This window comes from Spermophilus citellus (genome assembly GCF_964194105.1).
Source record: "Spermophilus citellus genome assembly, chromosome: X".
In the NCBI taxonomy this organism is placed as follows: domain Eukaryota; kingdom Metazoa; phylum Chordata; class Mammalia; order Rodentia; family Sciuridae; genus Spermophilus; species Spermophilus citellus.
In genome coordinates, this window is record NC_138190.1 from 11,736,975 (window position 1) to 11,762,556 (window position 25,582).

A 25,582-nucleotide genomic window follows, 5' to 3' on the forward strand; every position below is an offset into this window, starting at 1 on the left:
AAAAAAACACCTCAGTCTTGTGCAAGGTGTGGTGGTTCATGCCTGTAATCCCAATGACTCAGGAGGCTGAGACTGGAGAATTGCAAGTTGGAGGTCAGCCTCAGCAATTTAGAGGCCCTGAGCAACTTAGTGGGATTATAGTCACGTGCCACTATGCCCAGCCAGCTAACTAATTTATAGGCAGCCCACCTTTTCCCCAAAGATAATGTCATTTTAGAGCTGTGACGGCTTGTCTCAAATTTGTGATACTCCTGCCTCTCCAGTAGATGGGATCACAGGTGTGCACTACTTCTCCCAGCTATGGTTGTTATTTTAATTTCTTTTAAAAAATCTGGTAGGTAAAAGATGATACCTTAATTTGATTTGCATTTTGATTTGTATTGTTTTCATTATGAGCAAGGTTGAAAATGTTTTTCTATAGTAGGCATTTTTAGTTCTTTAATTGTGACTTGCTTGTTCATAAACCCTTGAAAATGGGGTCTCTGTCTCATTTGTCAGGACTTCCTGTGCTATTTGGGCTAATTTGGAGTTTTCAGTTATTATTTACCATCGATCTTCCTCTTCTTTTCTTTTTTCTCATTATGCTTCCTCACATTTTGCTTTCCTTAGAGAGGCCCTTCCCATGCCAAGTTTGTGGAAAATTTATTTATTTATTTTTTCTTTTTTTTTGCAATACTGAGGATTGAACCCAGGGCCTCCCACATGCTAGGAAGCACTCTACCACTGAGCTATACCCAAACCCATTTAAAATTTTAATTTATTTTTTTAGGTACTGGGGATTGAACCCAAGGGTGCTTTACTACTGAGTGACATCCCTAGCCCTTTTTATTTTTAATTTTGAGACAGGGGAGAGCCTCACTAAGTTGCTGAGACTGCCCTCGACCTTGGGATGTTTCCTTCTGCCTCAGCCTCCTGAGTAGCTGGAATTATCAGTGTGTACCACCATGCCTGTCTATTTAGTATTACTTCTAGTTCTTTGTGATTTTCATTTTCATGTTTCAATCTTGATACATTTTGGAGGGGTGAGACAGATAGGGTACCATTTTTTCCTCTCTCCTATGCTTTAGTAGATACTGCAAATCATTTCCTATACAAATTTGAAATGTCACCATTTTCGATGTAGAAAATTCCCATGAATGGGTCTGTGAGGTCTGCTTTTGAAAACAGTGCTATATAATTAGGATGTCTCAGACAAGTATTTCATGACTGAGAATAAATAAGATCTCACCTTTGGGAGTTCATATTTTAAGACATGAAGAATTTATCTTAAAGAATATAGGCATATTGTAGAAACATGTACACCAGAATCTAATTATATGTTACTTTACAGTAATGTATCATTTTATCTGTTAAAAATAAAAACCCTTTAATTTCATTTTATTCCTTTGTCCTAACAGTAAAATAGTCTACTATTTAAGGATGCATAATAAGCATTTTAAAGACTTTGATCTAAAATGGTTAAAAAAGATTTTGAGATTAATGTTTGATAAAGTATTAACTGTGGGGAAAACTTTGCTGTCTAGAATAATTCTTTGTAAGATTAAAATAGCTTTATTATATAAACTTCTAAATGACATATAAAGCTAGACATTTTTCTAATTTAAGTACATGAGAATGTAATTTTCTTAATAGGATTGTTTATAAAACTTTCAATGTTCTGGAAGAGTTTGGGGGGAGGTTTATATTAAAAATAATAGTAATAAGGGCTGGGGTTGTGGCTCAGTGGTAGAGCACTCAGCATGTGTGAGACATTGGGTTCAATTCTCAGCACCACATATAAATAAATAAATTAATTGAATAAAGGTCCATTGACAACTAAAAAATATTAAAAAAAAACAATAATAAGACCTGAGGATTATAGGGTATTTTTGGTATCTTTCACTATTTCCTGGTCTGGTTCTGCCTTCTCTGGCCCCCAACAGGCATGCAAATATGGTTGCACATATGTTCTTGTCTTTACTTTCCCAGTTAGTTGTTAACAGCTGTTATGGTAAATTACTTGAAACAGGGTTGGAGGAGTTTTTAGAGATAATTTAGTTTATCCTAAAACACAAATTTAAAAAAAGCCCCTCAATCCTTTAAATAATTACTTCAAATTATTTAAAGACATTCCTACCCCAAAATTAGGCCTGTCTTGCCTCCTTAAATCTCCCAGAGTTAATCACTGCTAAAAATTCTACAGTAATTCCCCAATTTTTTTCTAAATGTATACTGGTATATATAGCATGCCATATATTTTTAGACATTTCATTTCTTAGATTTATTTTGTAACTGCATTAGTGATCTGTTAGACTTTGGACTTTCATTTCTTTCATTTTCCAAGTTTTTTTTTTTTTGTTGGTACCTGGGATTAAACCCACATTTCCAGCCCTTTTTATGTATTTATTTATTTTTTTATTTTGATACAGGGTCTTGCTAAGTTGCTTAGAGCATTGCTAAATTGCTGAGGTTGGCCTTGAACTTGCAATCCTCCAGCATCAGCTTCCCAAGCTGCTGGGATTACATTCATGCGCCACCACACCTGTCTCCTGTAGTCTTTTTATTTCCATGCAATCTTAGTTTTGAGAAGATATTATAAGTAGTCTAGGAATAGAATACTTCTTTATGTTTATTTGCAAAAGTTTCCATGATAGTTCCTCTTTGCTCCTACAATTTATTGTTGATAAACTAGTGGCTACCCATTTTGAAGGCATTTCTTGGTAAGATAGTGAGTCATTTTACCTCCAAGTATTGAGAGAGTGGAAGGAAGATTGTGAAATGTATCCTTTGACCAGAGGTAGAAGCTGGGCTGTGGATGTGTTGAAGGCTCTAGTAAACACAATGCAATGGTGTCTTTCTCTAGTGTTTTTAAAACTTCTGCTACTGACAAGTACAGACTTGACAAACAAAAAATTGATAGTTCTATTTCATGATTTTGTCTACAAAAGGTTTCTATAATAAATCCAAACTGGCCGGGGACTGTGGCATTGCTTGCCCATAATCCCAGCTACTCGGGAGACTGAGGCAGGAGGATGGCAAGTCTTCCTTAGCAACTTGACAAGACCCTGTCTCAAAATAAAAATAAATAAATGAATAAATAAAATATAAAATAATTTTTTAAGGGTCTGGGGATGCAGCTCTGTGGCAGAATTGCTTACCAGGTGTGTTCAAGATTCTGGATTTAATCCCCAGTACCACACAATAAGTAAATAAAATTTAAAAGCTCTTGTAAAGGTAACCTGTATTACCTAACTTAAAAGGTAAAGTCAGGCATGTTGTGAAAGTCCTTCCCGCTCCTGGCCACCACCCATTTAGTTTCTCTCCAGTAGTATGTTTCTCTTTGTATGCTGCAAGAGATTCTGTGTGCTTCTTTGCTCATAAATTCATACAGCTTCACCATCAGCACCTACCCCAAAAATCATGGCATATGGTGCCTATGGTACTTTTCTTTTTTCCTTTTCATCCTGTCCTTACACACCAGTAATTACGCAAGTGCTTCATTCTTTTTTAACAGATGCTGTAGTACTCCATTGGGTGGATATACCACAATTTACTCATTGAGTCCATTATTAATTGACATTTAGGGTACTTCTGATTTTTTGCTACCACAAATAATGCTGCATATATATCCTTATATCCTTTTACAAGTATACTGGCTAATCTGTAGGAAAAATTGATAAGAAGTGAATTTATTTTGTCAAAGCATATGTGACTTGATGATTTTCCCACAACATATTATTATGAAAAAATTTCAGACAGACAGCAAAGTTGAAAGAATTTCATAGTAATTATCCATTTTGCCACCACCCAGATTCTACCATTGATGTTTTTTTTTTTTGAGAGAGAGAGAGAGAATTTTTTAATATTTATTTTTTAGTTTTTGGCAGACACAACATCTTTATTTGTATGTGGTGCTGAGGATTGAACCCAGCGCCGCACGCATGCCAGGCGAGCACACTACCGCTTGAGCCACATCCCCAGCCCTACCATTGATGTTTTACTGTACTTTTTCAGTTATCCATCTGTCTGTCCCTTCACCCAGAAGCATTTTAAGTGTATGAATGCTGAGGTTTACAAATACATGGAGTTCTGTAACCTATACCACTATAAAGATGTTACCCAATGTTGCCTTGTAGAACATAGAACATTCCCTTGTGCCTTTTCCCAGACAGTCCCTCCCCTATTGGACTCCTTAAGTGATTAAGCCAACTTTTCCTTCCACCAGGAATGCTTGAGAGTCCCACACCCTCGCCTACACTGTCCCAAGTTTTTTTGGTGTATGAAAAATGATATTTCTCTTACTTTGAGAAAAATTTGGCATGTTTATAAGTTGTTTGTGTTTAATTTTTATGAATTCTTGCTTTATATCCTTTGCATATTTGGGGGAGGTTGTAGGTCTTACCATTCTTTATTGCATTTGGGTATCAATTTATGATAATAAAAAGTTAATTTCAGAGCCGAACACAGTGGCATATGCCTGTAATCCCAGCCATTGGGGAAGCTGAAGCAGAAGGAACACAAGTTGGAAGGCGGCAGCATGGGCAACTTAGAGATCCTGTCTCAAAATAAAAAATAAGAAGGACTGCAGGTATATATCAGTGGTAGGATACATGAAGCCTAGGATATATGAGGCCTAGGATACATGAGGCCCTGGGTTCAGTCCTCAGTACTAGGAGAAAAAGGTTAATTTTTATCCACATGCTTAGAACTGTCAATAAAATGTACACATGATATGTTCTATGGTGCTTTTCAAGTGGCTTGTTATTAGTGCAAGTAATTTTCTTTTTGGATTTTTTTATTGTAGGCATAATAAAAATTAATTGTAATAAAACTAGAAAATATAGCAAAACAAAAGGAAGTACCACCTATAAAATTATACCATTTTAAGATAACCATTATTATCTAGATATATTTCCTTCCAACATTTTTCTTGTGTATGTGTATAAAATATATTACACATACTATTGTGTTTATTCTTATATGCATATTTTGGAAGCATCTTTCCCTATTATTAAATAGACTTTGATAAGATGGCTGGGCCAGGGCAAGGATGTTTATACAGAAGTAGACAAAGGGTGGTTATGAAGCAGTAGACTGTTGTGGTTAGGAGTGTGAACTTGGAAGCTTAAATTGTGAGGGTTCAGATCTTTGCCCTACAATTTAGTGTGACCTTTGGCCGTACACTTTATGTTGCCGTAGTTTATTTGTGAAGTGGAGATCATAATAGTACCTACTTCATGGCGTTGAGAATTACGTTAGCTAATGTAGGAAAAAGCTTACAGTGGTTGTCTGTATGTGGTATTTGCTGCGCAAACGTTAGCTGCTACTGTTGTTGTCCATATGAGATTGTCCTGAAGAAAAGGCATATAGAATGCATATTGGAGAGGGAGGACAAAGTAGGAAATTTTATTGGCCATATGACACAGAATTCTCTGAAGAGATGAGGGCTGAGAAATCATTTCTAATTTAAATACATTTAATGAAGTTTTTGGCGTAAAAATTTGCTTCATATCCAATAGCCCAGGACAGGGTCTCAAGTAGATTAAAAATGAATAGTCCTTGCATTAGAAAAATTGGAGCCCCTCCCTTCCTTCCTTCCTTCCTTCCTTCCTTCCTTCCTTCCTTCCTTCCTTCCTTCCTTCCTTCCTTCTTCGTTCCTTCGTTCCTTCGTTCCTTCGTTCCTTCTTTCTTGCTACTAGGAATTGAACTGAAGTGTCCTTTACCACTGAACCACTTTCCCTGTCTTTTTTATTTTTTTATTTTGAGACACAGTCTTGTGTGTTTTCCAGGCTGGCCTTGAACTTGTGATTCTTCTGCCTCAGCCTTCACAGTTGCTATGATTACAGGTGTGCACCACCATGCCTGGGTGGGGCCTGCTATTTCAAACATATTTGTACATTATGGTTTGAATCAAGCCCAGCTAGAATTGGGCTCATTCAAAAACAAAGATTTTTTTATAGAGCCAAAGGCTTTCATTAGCAAATGTAAAAAATACCACACAATACTACTGCATCAAAATTAGTTGCATGGGAAAGAATACTGTTTGCGTTAATGATAGAATAATAATAGTGGTGTTTTCTATAACATGTGTGTTAGGGGTTCAGAGGTAGAAGGAATGTCTGGAAAAACTAAACAGTAAGAAATATTAAGTATAAACAGGAAATGGTGACATTAAGTTAGAAAGAAAACATGAAATGTGATGTTGGTGCACTGTTCAGATTAATATCCTTTTTTAAAGATGGACACAATATCTTTATTTATTTAATTTATTTTTTGTATGGTGCTGAGGATCAAAGCCAGTGCCTCACATGTGTGAGGCAAGTGCTCTACTGCTGAGGTATAACCCCAACCCCTTATATTCTTATTTATGCTAAATGCCACCAGGTATAATTTTGAGTTATATCATTTGGGTCTTTCTCAAATCTTTTAAAACTGTATTTATTCTTCATATGATAATAGTAACTAACTTTATATACCTTTAATCTGATATCAAGAGTAGCTTTTAATTAAATCTTAAGGCATTTTGAGATAGGCGTATATATCGTGCCTTTTCTCTGAGGGGATGGAAAATCAGTAATGGGAAAAAATATTTGCCAACCATGTGTCTGATAAGAGACTAGTAACATAAAGAACTCTCACAACTCACTAGCAAAATAACAACCCAGTTAAAAAATAGGCAGTAGTACTCTTGACTAGTGTGTAAATTGCAATTCATACATTCAGAAAAACATACAAATCAAAAATATTTGGGCTTCTTAATAAGTTTTCATAATGTGAGTAGCTGAATATGTGTGTTTCCTCTCTAGATCAAGAAATCGAATATTGGGGGCCAGGGTTGTAGTTCAGTGGAGGAGTGCTTGCCTAGCATGTGTGAGGCACTGGGTTCGATTCTCAGCACCACATATAAGTAAATAAAGGTCCATTGATAACTTAAAAAAAAGAAAAGAAAAAGAAATAGAATATTACCAAGCACCCAGAAGGCCCTGCCTATTTTTATATGTAAGTGGCTTTCTGTAGAACATACTCTTCTGTTACCTTTCTCACAAGTTTAGGTCTGTGAGACTCATGTGTTACTGAATCTCATTCTCATTGCTGGATAGTGTAAATGTATTGCAATTTATCCATTTTCTGTTGATAGAAATTTGGGTTGGTTCCATCTTAGGGCCATTATGAATAGTGTTGCTTTAAATATTGTTGGCCTTTGGGCACACGTATGTACACACTTGGGTAGAATCCTGGGAGTAAAGTTAAATAGGTTAGAAGGTATTCATATTGCCTAAGAGTTTTTCAGTTGACGGTGCCAGTTTGTTCTTCCAAAAGCATAGAACTTGATTCATCAAACTAAGAAAGTTAAGGTTTTAGTTTCTTTGACCCCTCCCTTCTTTCTATCCCCTCCTACTCTAATACTTTAAATTATTTTTAGTTCTTCAATTGGATATGTTACAGCTTGAAATAACAAATCTCTGCTGCTATTATTATTATTATTATTATTACTATTATTATTTTTGGTACCGGGGATTGAAGTCAGGGGCACTCAACCACTGAGCCACACCCCCAGCCCTATTTTGTATTTTACTTAGACACAGTTTCACCGAGTTGCTTAGCACCTCGCCATTGCTGAGGCTGGCTTTGAACTCGAACTCATGATCCTCCTGCCTCAACCTCCTAAGCTGCTGGATTACAGGTGTGTACCACCAGTCCAGCTCATTAATTTTTGTTTATTTGTGATGCTGGGCATTGAACCCATGGCCTTGTGCATGTGAGGCAAGCACTCTACCAGCTGAGTTATATCCCCCCCAGTCCCTCATTAATTGTTGAAAATAACTTTTGTCCTTGGGCTGGGGATGTGGCTCAAGCGGTAGCACGCTTGCCTGGCATGCGTGCGGCCCAGGTTTGATCCTCAGCACCACATACCAACGAAGATGTTGTGTCCGCCGAGAACTAAAAAAAATAAATATTAAAAAAATTCTCTCTCTCTCCCTCTCCCCCCCCCCCCTCTCTCACTCTCCTCTCTCACTCTCTCTTAAAAAAAAAAAAAAAAAAAAGAACTTTTGTCCAGCTTTGGCAAGAGATGGATATTAGATACCAACTACTTCAGTGGTATTAAAATGTACCAAATTTACATTTGTGTCACATCACATGACCAAGGAGTGCTAACAAGTGGGAAAGCCTACATAAACCAATAGTGTTGACAATATGATAGAATAGAGAATAAGGTAAAATAACTGATTCAAAGAGGAAAAAAATCCCTGGAATAAAGATATCTTAACATATTATGTGTATGTATTATTTAGGGCAGGGAAAGAGGATTGAAATACCCCCTAAAATTTTTTCCTTCTTTCAGTTTTTAATCCCAAATAGTGGGGTTTAAACCCAGTGTACTCTACCACTGAGTCACATCCCCAGCCCTTTTTGTTTTGAGACAGGATCTCACTAAGCGGCTTATGGCCTGGCTAAGTTGCTGAGGTTAGTCTTGAACTTGTGATTTTTCTGTCTCAGCCTCTTGAGCTGCTGGGAATACAGGTGTGTGCCAGTACTACTACACCTAAGCTCCTTTTTTTTTTTTTTTTAATTTTAAGACAGGGTCTCACTAAGTTGCCTAGGCTGTCTTTGAATTTGCAGTCCTCCTGCCTTACTCTTGCAAGTAACTAGGATTATAGGTGCACACCACCACACCCAACCAGCCTCAAAAATTCTATGGCTGGCCAGGCACAGTGGTGCACAACTGTAATCCCAGCAACTCAGGAGGCTGAGGCAGGAGGATCACAAGTTCAAAGCCAGCCTCAGCAATGTGGAGTCCTAAGCAACCTAGCGAGAATCTGTCTCCAAAAAGGCTGGCAATGTGGCTTAGTGGTTGTGGGCCCCTGGGTTCAATCCCTGGCACCCCCCCCCCCACCACCACCAGTTTTTTTCCTATGGCTTAACATGAGAGAAGTTTATTACTTGTTCACCTATTAGTCCAGTTGTGGGTTTTCTTTGCAGGGAGGTTGACTTTCCTGTGTGGGATTTAGGGGTCCACACTGCTTTCATTTTTTGGCTTTGCCATCCTGTACCATGTTGGAGACCTGCATTCATCCAGAGAAGGGAAGGAGGGATGGTAGAGAAAGAATATGTGCTTTTGAGAATGAAAGTCTGGTTGCAGAAGTGACAGTCATTACCTTTGTTCACATTCTCTCAGTGAGAGCTTCACACGGGAGCCCCATCTAGAAAGTGAGTGGCTGGTATGTGTCCCACAGTGGCAGCTCCAGAGGATGGTATAGGAGCTAGCTTTTGGTGGATAGTTAGCTAGTTATCTCTGCCATCCTGTCTTAAGGATAAGACCAGAATAATTAATGTTCATTGACTTGGAGACAATTTCACTTCTGTTAAGGTGTTCTGGTTATTTTTAAATGACTTTTTATAGTGAAATAACTAAAGATTTATAACCAAATGGTATTTTTTAAACCTCTTTTGGTACAACTTAGTTGTGTGATTTGTTTTAACTTTATTATTTTGTTTAATTTAATCTGGGTTCAGGGATCCAAACCAAGACATGCTACACATGCACTTTATCACTTAGCTATACACCCCCATCCCTTTTTAAATATTTTTTTTATATTCAGGATTGAGCCCAGGGACTCTTAACTACTGAAATACATCCTCAGTCCTTTTTTAAAAAAAATATTTTTTAGTTATGGATGAGCCTTAATTTTTTAAAAAATATTTTTATTTTAGTTGTAGATGGACACAATATCTTTATTTTTATTTTTTTTTATATGCTGCTGAGGATTAAACCCAGGGCCTCATGCATGCAAGGCAAGCACTGTACCACTGAGCTACAACCCCAGCCCGATGAACCTTTATTTTTATTTATTTATTTATATGCAGTGCTGAGAATCAATCCCAGTGCCTCACACATTCTAGGCAAGCGCTCTTAGCACTGAGTCACAACCCTAGCCCAGTCTTTTTTATTTTTTTATTTTGAAGCAGAGTCTCACCATGTTACTGAGGGTCTCATTAAGTTGCTAAGGTTGGCCTTGAACTTGTGATTCTTCTGTCTCAGTCTCCTGAGTCATTGGGATAACAGTTATGTATCACCACAACTGGCCTTTTTTAACTTGTAATTTATCTCAGTGAAACTTAGAAAGTGCTTATTTACTTTGATTTTACAAACCACTAAGAAAAAAAAGCTGTCAAGCTATGGTGTATCTGTCATTGGTTATAAATATGGATTGCATTTAATTTAACTTTTTCCATCTGTTTTCTTCTCCGTCCACTTTCCTCTAGTTTGAAATTAGCACAATGGAAGAAACTGGAATTTGTGGGCTAGGGGTGAAAGCTGATATGTTGTGTAACTCTCAATCAAATGATATTCTTCAACATCAAGACTCCAAATGTGGTGGCACAAGTAACAAGCATTCACTGGAAGAGGATGAAGGTAGCAGTGATTTTATAACAAAGAACAGGAATTTGGTGAGCTCAGCCTACCGGGCCCAGGAGTCAAGAGAGGAAATTCCTGGACGAGAAGCTCGAACAGATCCCCCTGATGGTCAGCAAGATTCAGAGTGCACCAGGAACAAAGAAAAAACCTTAGGTAATAATCTCTGCTCAGTGGTTGCACATTTTCACATACTGCTCATTTTACTCATATTTTCTGCAGCACAGTGGCCATGAACTTGACCTGTTTGGAGGTGTTTAGCTAATATACCTACTGGTGAGGTCAGTCTGCATGTCTGCTGCAGTTATGTTTAGGAGGCAAAAATAGCAGAGGAGGAAGCGTAGTTATTTCTCTCTAAAAAAATCAAAAGAGTTCGGGCTGGGGTTGTGGTGCTCACCTAGCATGAGCAAGTTTGATCCTCAGCACCACATAAAAATAAATAAATAAAGGTATTGTGTCCAACTACAACTAAAAAAAATATTAAAAAAAATCAAGAGTTCACTTTTTGGGGCTGCAGTTGTAGCTTGGTGGTAGAGTGCTGGCCTAGCACATGTGAGGCACTGGGTTCCATCCTCAGTACCACATAAAAATAAATAAATAAAATGAAGGTATTGTGTCCATCTACAACAACAACAACAAAAAAGAGTTTTCTTGAAAAAATTAGGGGCCACCTTGACTGAAGTGGTATATGACTTGTTACATCTTTAATGTAGTCTGACCAAAAATATGTATTTATTTGACCAGTTTCTTTAAAGATAAGGAACAAAACTCAAGAGACAACATAATGTTATCTGTAGTTCAGAAAGCGGGTCGACTAGCTTTCAGGGTATATTTTCTCTCCTTTGCTATGTAGCTTGCAGTTTAGATCAAGAATGTGACAGGCTAAATCTCATGAAGGAAATTTGAAAACCTATTTTATTTTAGTCTTATTGGTTGTCCCTCAGTTATTCTTGTTGTTTGAACCCAGGAGTACTTTGCCTCTGACCTATATCCCTTGTCCTTTTTTATTTTTTTATTTTGAGACAGAGTCTCAAAGGGTCTTGCTAAGTTGCTAAGTCTTGCCTTGAACTTGGAATCCTCCTACCTCAGACTCCCGAGTTGCTGGGATTACAGGCTTGTGCCACTTTGTCTGGCAGGAATATGAAAATAATTTTAATTCCTTACAAACAAGACATAATTTCTTAAATTGATAGCCCTAATTACATGTGTAAAAGCATGTAAGAGTTCCAGATAATGTAATCATAACCAAGCAATTCTGCATCTAGATATGTAGCCAAGAGGACTGAAAACGTGCATACAAGCTTTTATACAAATGTTCAGAGCAGCATTATTCATAACAGCCAAGAAGTGGGAATAATAAATATATAAATAATAAATATCGAATAATAAACAGATAAACAAAATGTGGTCTGTCTGCATTATGGAATATTACTCAGCCATAAAAATGAACGAAGCATTGATACATCATACTACACAAATGAACTTAAAAACATTTTGTAAAGTGAAGTAAGTCAGACACACAAAAAAATCCACAATTGTGTAACTCCATTTTATATGTAATGTCCAGAATTGACAAATCCATGGAGACAGGGAAATAGATTTGTGATTGCCAGAGCTGGGGAGGATAGAAGAATGAGGAGTGACTGCTAATAGGTGTAAGTTTCTTTTTAAGGTAATGAAAGTGTTCTGGAGTTAAGATAGTGGAGATGGTTATACAACCTTGTGAATATACTAAATTGTACACCTAAAAAGTGAATTGTACCTGGGCACTGTGGCAAGAGCCTGTAGTCCCAGCTAATCTGGAGGCTGAGGCAGGAGGATCGCTTAAGCCTGGGAGTTCAAGGCTAGCCTGGAACTTTACAGATCTCATCTCTAAAAATAAATAAATAAATAAACAAAATGAACTTTATGGTATGCAACTTATCTAAAAAAGATGGAATTTTCAATTCTTCATAATAGTATAAGTGACATTATGATTATTTCTGATCATACTCAATAGTCATGTTTTATTGCCTCAGTGGGCTCAGGGAATCCTCCCACCTCATCTTCCTGATTAGCTGGGATCAGAAGCCCTTGCCAGCACCCCTGGTCTGAAAAATATTCTTTTTTTCCTTTTCCTTTCATTCGTTCTTTTTTTTTTTTTTTTTACATTTATTTTTTAGTTGTAAGTGGACACAATACCTTTATTTTATTTTTATGTGGTGCTGAGGATCGAACCCAGCACCTCACGCACTCTACTTCTGAGCCACAACCCCAACTCCTCCTTTCCCTTTATTTATTTATTTTTTTGTGATGCTGAGGATTAAACCTGGACTTCTGCATGGTGGTTCAGTGCTATACCACTGATGTATACCTCAGCCCAGAAGTATTCTTTCTTGAAATCGGCCTGCTTTTCCTCCATACTAGATGCCAAAGTTAGTTTGTTTGTTCTTTCTTTCTCAGTCCTGGGGATCGAACCCATGAATGTGTACTGCTGATCTACATCCCCAGCCCATTTTTTGTTTGAAGACAGGGTCTCACTACATTGCTGAGGCTGGCCTTATTATGAACCTCCTTCCTCAGCCTCTGGAATTGCTGGGATTATAGGCGTGCCCCACTGTGCATGGCACCAAAGTCATTTTAAGATATATATATATATATTTTAAACTTTGTTTATTTTTCTAATGTGGTGCCGGGGATTGAACCTGGTGCTTCATACATGCTAGGCAAGCGCTCTACCACTGAGCCACAACCCTGGCCCTAAGATATATATTTTAATGAAATATATTACATGTAAAAATAAACATTAAAAAAATAAAAATGGTACCTACCACTCAGCTTGAGAAATAATATGTTATCACTTATCTTGAAGCACCATTTTTCTGTGTCCATACTACCCTGAACATGCCTGATCTCTTCTGAGACACCACTTGTCCCCTCCTGTCTCAGCTAACTGCCTCTCCCTGCCAAAGTCCTTAAAATACTCTTGTTAAGCTCTTTGTCCCAAGGGAAGAGCTATCTTGTGCTTTTATTTGTACTGACCTTGGCTAACACAAGGAATATGCTTAGTACATCACTAAAAGATAAGTTATTTAATTGCTCACAGGAAAAAATATGGGTCACCAGTGATTGTATACATTTTGGATAGACAAGGCATAGTACCAACTGAAACTCCCTTTGAACTTGTTTCTGTAGTTGTACTTGGTTAGGAGGAAGCTTTTAAAAATATTCTGTGCCCTTTGTAATTTGCCCTTTGTCTTAACTTGGACATCAGTGGTAGGCAAGGGAATTTTCAACAAGTGTTCTTAGAAATAGCAGTGTTAATGAGTGAGTGAAGAAATTTGGGGTGTGGATGGTAGCCTGCTAATCCAGAATTTAAAAATAGCTTTTCTTTCTTTTCTTTTCTTTTCTTTTCTTTCTTTTTTGTTGGTACCACGGTTTAAACCCAGTGTATCGTGCTTGCTGGGCAATTGCTTAACCACTGAGCCACACCCCTAGTCCCCAAAATAATTTTCTTAGTTAAGCTTATTTCCAGTTGTAGATATGTTACTTTATTTTCAATATGAAAACATGGCAAGTGTTGGTAGAATTAGTAGATTGGTTAGATTCAATCATCTTCTTCTTCGGGGACTTATTTCTTATCTTGTTAATTATCAGGAAAAGAAGTTTTATTACTGATGCAAGCCCTAAACACCCTTTCAACCCCAGAGGAGAAGCTGGCAGCTCTCTGTAAGAAATATGCTGATCTTGTGAGTATTAAATCAAGGATGTGAGGGCCATATGAAATACAGCAAAATGTATGCCTTGATAATACCAATTTTTAAACTATAATTTTGCTTTAGCTTTAAATTATATTTTATTCTAAAATGGAAGGGGAGAGTTGGATTTCTTGGGGCTTTTTGTTGATTGCCTAATTTCAGTTTGCCAGGTAATAGATTGAGAACATTATAGTGCTGAGCTGTGGCATAGATTTTCTGGGGTTTGTTTGTTTGTTTGTGTTGAGATGGGGGGTCTCATTACTGTTTCCTAGGCTGGTCTCAAATTCCTGGGCTTAAGTGATTGTTTTGCCTCAGCTTCCCATAGAACTGGGACTACAGGCCTATCTATGTCACCATACCCAGCTGGCATAGATTTTTTAAAGCTCGGTTTTAGAGTTCTGAGTCAGCCTTTTCATTGCTGTGTTGAAGTTGGGGGTATAGTGGTTCCTGTATTTAACTTTTCCTAAGGGAATTCTAGAGACAAAGGCTATAACCATTTGGATTGAAATTGTGGGTTAGATGAAATGGCCTCAGGAATATCTCAAGGAATTTATTTAGCATCTACTCTGTGTCACTTGTTCATTTTTCCATCTTCCAAAGAAATCAACCTCATCAAAGAGTTTGTTCTGCATTTGTTGTTTTAATTAGCATTAATATCGTTTTGGAATTGTGAAAGCAGTCTCAATATGGAAACCCTGCCGTCCTATTTTAATTGAAGAATTGGAAAGGCATAGAGTCCTTTGATAGAAGGGTTGTGGGAAACTTTTACAATGAATGTAAATGGTAAAATTGTTGCCTTTTGTGAAATATTTAGGTGAATTATCATTAAATATTTTTATGTATTTTAATCTCTTGTTAGCAGCTATTCCATATTATAAATTATTACTTTTTGTCAATGACCAGCTCAAAGAAATTAATTTTTTATTGGCACATAACAGTTGTACATAAGGGTGGGATTTGTTGTTATATATTCATACATGCATACCATATGATGATATGATTTGGCCAACATCATTCCTCAATATTTACCCTTTCCTTCCTTCCTCCCTCGCCTGGTCCCTTTACTCTATTCTGGTCTCCCTTCAATTTTCATGAGATTCCCCCATCCACCTTAAAGAAATGAATTCTGTTTATTGATTACTCAAAGAATGACTTCCTTTCCCTTAGTTTACAGAGTGGTCCAGGCCTACTCTGCTTGGCTGATATTCCGTAGTCTGGCACCTTCTACTATTTGGAGCAGTAGGAAATCCTGTGCATCATTGAAAGTGACCCTGCAAAGTTGGCAGAAAACACAATGTAGTGGATTGCTGGCTTCAGGAAGGGATTGCTTCCATTTGCTGTGGAAGCTAGTCCCCATTATCACCATTCACATGAGAAGAACCATGCAAGAAGTGGTAGAAAAAGACAAAGACAAAAAAGGCAAAAGAAAGAAATGGGTAGAAGGATAAAAATCAGAAAAAGCAGTATAGAAGTGTAGCTGTTTGACCCAGTGTCATGAGAATAGCAGACAACCATGAGTGGATTCAGAGAAAAAAGAGCAGATAGTCATCTAGGGTATTTCTTTTCTTTTTAGTAGGAGGGATTGAACCCCGGGGCACTTAAGCACTGAGCCACACCCCCAGCCATTTAAAAAAATATTTTAACTAGAGGCAAGTTCTCACTGAGTTGATAAGTTGCTGAGGCTGGCTTTGAACTCATGATCCTCCTGCCTCAGCCTCCTGAGCCACTGGGATTACAGGTATGCACCACCATGCTTGGCTGGGATATTTCTTTGCAAGTGCACACAAATGTCTATAGCCTTACCACCTTCAGTGCACACAAATCATTGGAATTTTCATTAAAATACACACTGTGATTCACTAGGTCTGGGTCAGGCCTGAGAATCTGCACTGTAACAAGCTCCAGGGTGACGTGATGCTGCCAGACCTTGACTCATAACTTTTAAGTAGCAAGATTCTGGTCCTAGGGTGTTTTTGTGTGTGGCTTTTGTTGTCACCCCTTTTTTTGGGGGAGGGGGGCAGGTACCAAGGATTGAACTCAGGGTCACTCAGACCCCTGAGCTCCATCCCCAGCCCTTTTTTGTATTTTATTTAGAGACGGGGTCTCACTGAGTTGCTTAGTGCCTTGCTTTTACTGAGGCTGGCTTTGAACTTGTGATCTTCCTGCCTCAGCCTCCCAAGCCAGTAAGATTACAGGCATGCACTACCGGCTCGGCTGTTGTCATCATTTGTGCGCATATGGTTATTGTTAAGCACTGGTATTAATTGCTGCATTCATTTTAGGATGTGGCACATTGAAGACTTGCCTAGTGAGTAATCTCTTTTTCTCGTAGGTTTGTGCTGAACGTATGAAAGATGAATATGTGCCATTTTCAGAAAAACCCTAAAGCTTTATTTTTTAAAACACTTCATTTAAAAGGTAGAGTGTACACGTTACATAGTAGTGAGACCACTTAAGGGATTAGCCTTTTCTCAAGGATTATTCCAACAGTTTCCCATTTGCCATGACTATCCCTGTCCTTTGGTGATGGAGTCATCTTGTATCATCACTGCTCATTACACTGGTGCATAGAATTGTTCTGTGGAGCAGCTAAAATGGAGTTTTTGCTCTATAATTGGGATAGTCCATTGGGGGGACCTGGTGACCAACCATGTTCACCAGATTTCATGGGCTCCAGAAATCTCATTATTTTGCTTTTAAGTGTGGATACCATTAACTTGATCCCTAAGTACTTTGTAATGCTATTCTTTTATATTCAACAGTTTATATAGATTAATATAGTGTAATAATAAATGAAATTGGGTAGGTATATCATTTTGTTATTCTTTTAGTCAGAGTATTTTGGCTATTCTTGGCCCTTTACTTTCTGCAAATTTTGAATTCATCTTAGTAGTTCCATTGGAGGATTTTTTTTTCCTGATGGTGTATTGCTATGTGACTGGGGCTTGTTTTGAATTCCTGGGCTCAGGTGATCTTCCATTTGGGATTTTGGAGAGCATTTCATGGGATCAGCAAATGCATTTTGGGGGAGTCTTGTTATCCCTAACTGGTTTTTGTTTGTTTTGTTTTGTTTATTGGCAGTAGTAGGGGTTGAACCAACCCTTTTTAATTTCAAGACGGGGTCTCACTAAATTGCTGAGGGTGTCTTTGAACTTGTGATCTTCCTTCCTTAGCCCCCTGAGTAGCTGGGATCCTTATGATGTTAATGGAAAGTTAAAAGGCATTATCCTTATGGGGAAATGAAAGTGGTTCCTTATGTACTATATTACAATTTCCAATTTTATTTATTTTTTTTTTAAAGAGAGAGTGAGAGAGAGAATTTTTTAATCTTTATTTTTTAGTTTTCGGCGGGCACAACATCTTTGTTTGTATGTGGTGCTGAGAATCGAACCCGGGCCACACGCATGCCAGGCAAGCGCGCTACCACTTGAGCCACATCCCCAGCCCAACAATTTCCAATTTTAAATGTTAAAAGTAAGGTTTTAAAAGTTTAGATATTATTTAGATTTATTAGTAGGTAAATATTTTCCCAGTCTTAGGTAAAGAAATGATTCCTCACTACATGGAAAGTACTGTCAGAGAAAAGATTGCACAAATTGGCTTTATTGAAATTAAGACTTCTCATCAGAAGACACCTAACAAAGAAGTTCCAAAGTGAGGATAACATATCTCCAATAAATATAATACCAGCAGAAGACTTAGTATCAAGAATACCCAAAAGGATACCTACAAATAACCCAGATGATATGAAAGAGGCATTTTATAAAAGTGGAAAAACAAAGATGCATAGATAACTTAAAGTCACATAAACATGAAGAAATGTTTTACCTTCTATAGTGATCAGGGAGATGCAGATCAAGATCACAATGAGATGCCAGTTTATGTTTATTGTAGTGGCATAAATTAAAAATCTGATGGTACTATGATTTGGATAGGATGTAGAGATCTGCATGATATCTTACATATTGCTTGGGGGAATATAAATTTGTCAGCCATTCTGGAAAATAATTTGGTGATGTCATGTGAAACTGAACATTTAGAAATCATTGCCTAGCAACCCTGCTTCTCGTTTTGCACCCAAAAGAAATTCCTGCATGTGTATATGAGGAAACACATCTGAGAGCGTTCATACTGCTGTGACTGATAACGAAACCTGAACACAGTACTAATGCCCATTAATTAGAGGAAGGATCGATGAAGTACTGAAGTGTGTGCTGGTGGGAGGGGGGTGGCTTTTTGTGTGTATGTGTGTGGTGGTGCTGGGGATTGAACCTAGGGCCTTGTGCATTCTAGGAAGAGCTCTTCCATGAGCTAAAAGTGGAGATTTTACAACCTGTGGGCCAAATCCAGCCTAAAGCCTATTTTTACACTACCCACAAGTTAAGAATGGTTTTACATTTTGGGGGGGATATTGGAGGTTGAACCCAGGGGTGTTGAACCATCACTGAACTACATCCCCATCTGGTTTTATGTTTTGAGATAGGGTTTTGCTGAATTGCTTAGGGCCTTGCTAAATTGCTGAGGCTGGCTTTGAACTTGCAATCTTCCTGTCTTAGCCTCCCAGGCCACTGGGATTATAGGTGTGCACCACTATGCCTGGCTTGATTTTGCATTTTTAAAGTGTTTTAATATATGGCCTGCCTTAAATATTTGCTTTGTGGCCCTTTGTAAAAAAATTTGCTAATTCCCTGTCTATAGCTACATGCCAACAATATGGACCTGTTTTAGAAGTAGTTGAGACATGTGCTAAGGCAGTCACCATTGGCCATGTGTGACTACTTAACTTTATTTTTTATTTTTTTAGAGAGAGTGAGAGAGAGAGAATTTTAATATTTATTTTTTAGTTTTCGGCGGACACAACATCTTTGTTTGTATGTGGTGCTGAGGATCGAACCCAGGCCGCATGCATGCCAGGCGAGCACGCTACTGCTTGAGCCACATCCCCAGCCCCACTACTTAACTTTAATACAAATTAAGAATGATAAAATTCAGTTCCTCAGTTCTACTAGTCACCACAAAGTCAAAACAACTAAAACCAAAAAAGATATTTTTTAGTAGTATATATGATAAAATGAAGTAACATTAAAAAGGGAAGCAAAGGAGCTCGGCGCTATGGCACACGCCTGTAAATCCCAGTGCTTGGGAGGCTGAGACAGGAGAATTGTGAGTTCAAAGACACCCTCAGCAATTTTGAGGTGCTAAGCAACTCAGTGAGACCCTGTCTCTAAATAACATACAAAAAAAGGACTGGGGATGTGGCTCAGTAGTCGAGTACCCCTAAGTTCAATCCCCAGTATCCCCCCCACAAAAAAAGGAAGCAAAGGAATATAACATAGTATTTAGGATTGGGGTGTCATTTTCAGGGTGGGCTGGGGAGCTATATACCCAGGGGCCGTTGTAGGCACTGTGAGCTGAACCTGCACTGCCACTCACAGTCCATGGGAAGATGACTTTTCACCTTTATTATTCAAGAGCAGTGATTTTCCTACAGAAATTTCAGCAAAGTTGTTTTTAATATCCGTAAGCTTAATGCTGGTGAAGATGCTAGATGTTTTGATAGACCACAAGATGGCACTCTTGCCCTTGAAATTGTGACTCAGCATCATTTCCTTCTTCAGTAAAAGCTGTACAGAAAGGTCAGTGAGGCTGCCATCTTATCTGCTAGTGTTGATTTAACCTTGAAATAGATTCATTTGCCTCAAACCTAAAATTGCAGCAATTCTTCTTGCTCATAGAGTGCTACTTTTATCGAGTTCCAAATTCTGATGATCATTTCAGTACAATAGTCTGTGGGTATTCTTTTAGAATAACTCAGTGTTGGTTCCTAAAACATCAGCTTTTTTAAAAAAAATAAAAGAATAAAGAGATAACATGGTGTGGTGCTGCACATCTGTCATTCCGGCTACTCAGGAGGTTAAGGCAGAAACATTGCAAGTTCCAAGCCAGCCTGGCCAACTTACCTGCCCTGAAATAAAATTTTTATAAAAGACTTGCAATCCTCCTGCCTCAGCCTCTATAGAGTTGCTGGTATTACAGGTATGTGCCACTGTGCCTGGTGGAATTTGGGGCAATTTAATATCTCTGACAGCTCAGGTAATTCTTTTATAAAGCTTAGATAATAAAGCTGAACAGGATAATAAAATGTCATTGTAAAAATTAAGTATATCTAATGCCCTCCTCCCCCCAAAAAAAGATTAAGATCATTTTTTCTGACCAATCTAAATTTGCTTACTTTCCCATTGCAATTGGAAAAGAAATGAGGCTGGGAATGTTGTGTGGCATGAAACAATTTATATAAGATAACTATACTACAGTTTGTGACATTTTGGGGTGGGGGATTACTGGGGATCTAACCTAGGGCTTCACACGTTGGGCAGGTGCTCTACAGCTGAGCTACATCCCCAGCCCTCCGTATGTGGCTTTTTGAAGAGTACATAGCCCTCACTATGATTCTCCAAGCCATAATGGTAAGGTTTTTGCTGTACTTCCTAAACATCAAGTCTTTGTTAATTTTAGCTGGAGGAAAGCAGGAATGTTCAGAAGCAAATGAAGATTCTGCAGAAGAAGCAAGCCCAGATCGTGAAAGAGAAAGTTCACTTGCAGAGTGAACACAGCAAGGCTATCTTGGCAAGAAGCAAACTGGAGTCTCTTTGCAGGGAACTTCAGCGTCACAATAAGACCTTAAAGGTTAGTTGGTTCATTTTCCTGTCTTTCAGGAGGGACTTAACTCTGCTGGTTTTATAATCACATTGTACCTATTTGAAATAAGTCCAGGTTTCTGCTTGGAGATAGAAATACTACCTTCCTTCTGCTTTGCTTGGACTGATGCCATGTGTGAGGTCAGTCAAATACCCCTTCCTGCAGCAGCTCCCCAAGTCCCTAGGCATAGGAGCACACAAAAAATGGACTTTCCACTGGGGGCCTTGGCGAACGCCTGTAATCCCAGTGGCTTGGGAGGCTGAGGCAGGAGGATCCCAAGGTCAAAGCCAGCCTCAGCAACTTATCGAGGCCCTAAACAACTCAAGAGACCCTGTCTCTAAATAAAATACAAAAAAGGGCTGGGGATGTGGCTCAGTGGTTAAGTGCCCCTGGGTTCAATCCTCAGTACCAAAAAAAAAAAAAAAAAAAAGAGGATCTTCTGATGTGGGAGCCATTGATTTCTTCTTTGCTTTCAAACCCCTGGATTTAGATCTTAATTAAGATAAGTGGTATCTTTTTCTCTACAACATATCATTTTGAAGCTGGGCACAGTGGTGTTTGTAATCTCAGTGACCTGGGAGGCTGAAGCAGGAGAATGGTGAGTTGGGGTCAGCCTCAGCAACTTAGCAAGACCTTGTCTCAAAATAAAGTTAAAATGGGGGCTGTGGCTCAGTGGTAGAGGGTCGCTGGGTTTAGTCTCCAGTACAAAAAGAACAAAAGCATTTTGGTAACTGTTTAGGCATGTAAAGGTCTTTTGACACCTGTATCCTACCAAGAGTTGAAAGTAAGCTATTATTTTATTTTATTTTTTGCAGTGTGAGGGATTGAACCCAGGGCCTTGGGCATGATAGACAAGCGCTCTACCTCTGAACCATAACCCCAGTTCTAAAGTAGTCTTTATTTTTAATTTTTTGTGTTCATTATAGTTTTACATAATAACAGGATTCATTGTGATGTATTTATACATGTACAGTTTACAGTTTGGTCTATTTCATTCCTTCTTACCCCTCTCCTCTCCCCTCCTCCTTCCCCAGATCCCCTTCTTCTCATCTACTAGTCTCTTTTCTGTTTTGATGAGGTCCCTTTTCTTTTTTCTCACTAGCTTTCACACACAAAGTTATAACTCTTGGCTTTCTGAGTCTGGCTAATCTCACTTAGCATAATATTCTCTGCTTTCATCCATTTTCCTGCAAATAACATCATTTCATTCTTTATAGCTGTGTATATGTACTACATTTTCTTTATTCAGTCTTCTGTTGATGGGCACCTAGTTTGGTTCCATAATTTAGCTATTGTGAATTGTGCTGCTGTAAACACAGGATGCATGTAATGCTATAGTATGCTTACTTTAATTCAGATTTAGGGTAAATACTGAGGAGTGGTATAATTGGGTCATATGATGACACCATGCCTAGTATTTTGAGGAACATCCATACTGGTTATAGTCCATAGTGGTTATACTAATTTATAAATTATACTAATTTATAATCCACCAGCAGTGTATAAATGTTCTTTTCCCTTGCATCTTCACCAGCATTTATTTGTATTATTTTTGGGGAGAAGGTACCAGACATTGAACCCAGGGGCACTAAACTACTGAGCCACACCCTAAGCCCTTTTTATATTTTATATTTTTACATTGGAACAGGGTCTCACTAAGTTGCTTAGGGCCTTGCTAAGTTGCTGAAACTGGCTGTGAACTTGCGATCCTCCTGCTTCAGCATCCCTAGCTGCTGGGATTACAGGTATAGACCACTGCACCTGGCGACTATTTGTATTCTTGTTGATTGTCATTCTACTGGTGTGAGATTAAACCTTAGTGTAGTTTTGTTTGCATTTCCCTCATTCCTAAAGAGATCAAACGTTTTTCATTTATTTGTTGGCCATTTTCTTTTGAGAAATGTTGATTCAGTTCATTTGCCCATTTATTGATTGGGCTTTTTTTTATTTGCTTTAACTTTTGTGTAGGTGGAGTAGTGGGGATTGAATCCAGGGATGCTTTTACCATTGAGCTATATACCCCCACTCCCCGCCTTTTTGAGACAGGGTCTTGCTTAGTTGCTGATGGTGGGCTCAAACTTGTGATCCTCCTGCCTCCTAAGCTACCACACTCAACTTGAGTTCTTTATATGTTCTGGATATTAATCCTTTTAGAAGAGTCCTGGCAAAGATGTTTTTTTCTATTCTCTAGGCTTTCTCTTCACTTTTTTTTTTTTTTTTTTTTTTTTTTTTTTTTTTTGCTCATGGTTGAGATTGAACCCAGGGCCCTGCACACCCTACCACTGAGCCCCATCTCTAGCCCAATAAGTAATCTGTTTTTGAGTTTTTTAATATTTGTTTTTTAGTTTTTGGTGGACCCAACATCTTTATTTTATTTTTATGTGGTGCCGAGGATCTAACCCAGCACCCCACGTATGCCAGGCTTAAGCCACATCCCCAGCCCAATAAGTAATCTTTTAAAAATAAGGATTCCATTTGTCCTTTTAACTCCTCCAGAAGTAGAATGTGTGACCCAGTGAGTAAGCTACAAGAGGAGGTCTTATCTCCAGGTTGATGTAAGATGATGCCCTAAATACCCAGTGAGGCAGGAGAAGCTCCTCTCTTATATTTTGTCACAGTGGATTTTTGATGTTATATTGTACTTATAACAGGACAGATTTGAATCTCATGTTACCATTTACTTTGTAAAATTATCTTGCCCTGTTTTTTATGGGGGGGGGTACGGGGAATTTAGAACCCAGGGTGCTTAACCATTGAGCCACATCACCAGCCCTTTTTTATATTTTATTTAGAGACAGGGTCTCGCTAAGTTGCTTTAGGGCTTTGCTAAGTTGCTGAGGCTGGTTTTGAACTTGTGATCCTCCTGCCTCAGCCTCTCAAGCTGCTGGGATTTCAGGCATGCTCCACTGTGCCCAGTGTATCTTGCTTTTAAATGAGAATCTTCTGGTCATAAGTAAGGGGGTGGACTTGTAGCTCAGAAGCAACATTTCAGAGAAGCAAAAATGAAGCCACATCAGGAGCTTTTTGTGAGTATTTTATCTATAGGTCTATTAACAGAAATTATTTTGAATACTAAGGAGGAAAATATGCAGCAGGCACGAGAGGAAGAAGAACGACGTAAAGAAGCAACGGCACATTTCCAGATTACTTTAAATGAAATCCAGGCCCAGCTGGAACAACATGACATACACAATGCCAAACTCCGCCAGGAGAACATCGAACTGGGAGAGAAGCTGAAGAAGCTCATTGAGCAGTACGCATTGAGGGAAGAGGTAAAAAGGCACACTTGGTTTATTTAGACAGCTTGTCACAAATATCACCATTCACAACTACAGAAAAACTACTATCACAGAATGTTTTACGACTTATAGTGGAAGTTATTTATTTACTAGTAAAAGATCAGGCATTATTCAGCCTGGAGGGTTAATTAGGATTACTCAATACCCAGAAGCCCTTGGATTTGGTGATTTTTTAAGGAAACATTAAATAATATTTATCTTCCACATAATACTGAAAGATGGCAATTTTCACATAAAGATGATTTTCCTTATCCAAATGAATAATGAATAAATATTTGGCCCCCTAAATGGCCTGTATCCCAGATAGTTGTGATAATCTGTATACTATCTGTACGTGGTCCTATGTTTCAGAATTTTTTTAAAAAAATTATTTATTTATTTGTATGTGGTGCTGAGAATCGAACCCAGTGCCTCATGTATGCTAGGTGAGTGCTCTACCCCTGAGCCACAATCCCAGCCCCACGTTTCAGATTTTTTATTTTTTAAGTCATGGTCTTGCTATGTTGGCTTGGCTGATCTTGAACTCCCAGGCTCAAGTGATCCTCCTGCCTTAGCCTCCCAACCAGGAGGGACTACAGGCCTGCACCACCATGTCCAGTTTCAGATTTTTAAAAAAAGTTCTAGGTTGTTTTTTTTGTGGTTTTTTTTTTTTTGAGATTGAACCCAAGTCCTTGCATATACTAGGGAAGTACTCTTCTACTAAGTTATCCCCCAAGCCCTTTTTTATTTTTGGTGCTGGGATCTACCCAGGGCTTTGTGCATGCTAAGCCGGTGCTTTACCATTGATCTCTATCTCCAGCCTCATGATTTTTTTTTAATGAGGGTTTTTATATATATAAGTAGTTGGACACAATATACCTTTATTTATTTTTATGTGGTGCTGAGGATCAAACCTAGTGCCTCACACATGGTAGGCGAGAGCACTACCCCCAGCCCCTAAATGAGGGTTTTTATACTGTTTGGGAGAAAAAGGGAACCTACTTCTAAGCCCTCACACATACATTCATTGAAGTAATGTTTACTGGAATGATCCAGGCTATAGAACTTGCTCATTGACTTCCACTTCAGACACCTGCAGTCATTTTATGTTAGTCTAGAAGTTCATGGTGGTAGCCAGATTAGTTCATGGTGCATTCTGTGCTTTTAAAATTAGTAAAATGATGTGCCTTTATAGGTTATATCCTTTACACAAATAAATTCAAATAGCTGATTCAGATTGAAAAAATAGAGATTGTGTTATCTTTGTCACTTTTTCCAGTATTGAACTACATTTCATATTAATTTATAGTTTTACTTCAGTCTTTCGAAAACTGTTAGTCATGGAATTGGACATGGTACCACACACCTGTTATCCCAGCGACTCAGAATGCAGAAGGATCACAAGTTCAAGGCCAGCCTTGGCTACTTTATCTAAAATAAAACAAATAGGGCTAGGGATGTAGCTCAGCAGT

General features: G+C 38.3%; 1 protein-coding gene across 2 annotated transcripts in view; it reads left to right on the forward strand.

The window, feature by feature from the left end:
- The window catches only part of TXLNG (taxilin gamma), a 53,737-nt gene that overhangs the window by 13,416 nt on the left and 14,739 nt on the right, over positions 1 to 25,582 (forward strand). For both annotated transcript variants that reach the window (XM_081276345.1, XM_081276344.1), the window contains 4 exons: positions 10,246 to 10,552; positions 14,033 to 14,124; positions 20,650 to 20,820; positions 23,910 to 24,104. In XM_081276345.1, the coding sequence (XP_081132471.1) occupies positions 10,246 to 10,552; positions 14,033 to 14,124; positions 20,650 to 20,820; positions 23,910 to 24,104 (765 nt within the window). The remainder of the gene's footprint in view (positions 1 to 10,245; positions 10,553 to 14,032; positions 14,125 to 20,649; positions 20,821 to 23,909; positions 24,105 to 25,582) is intronic.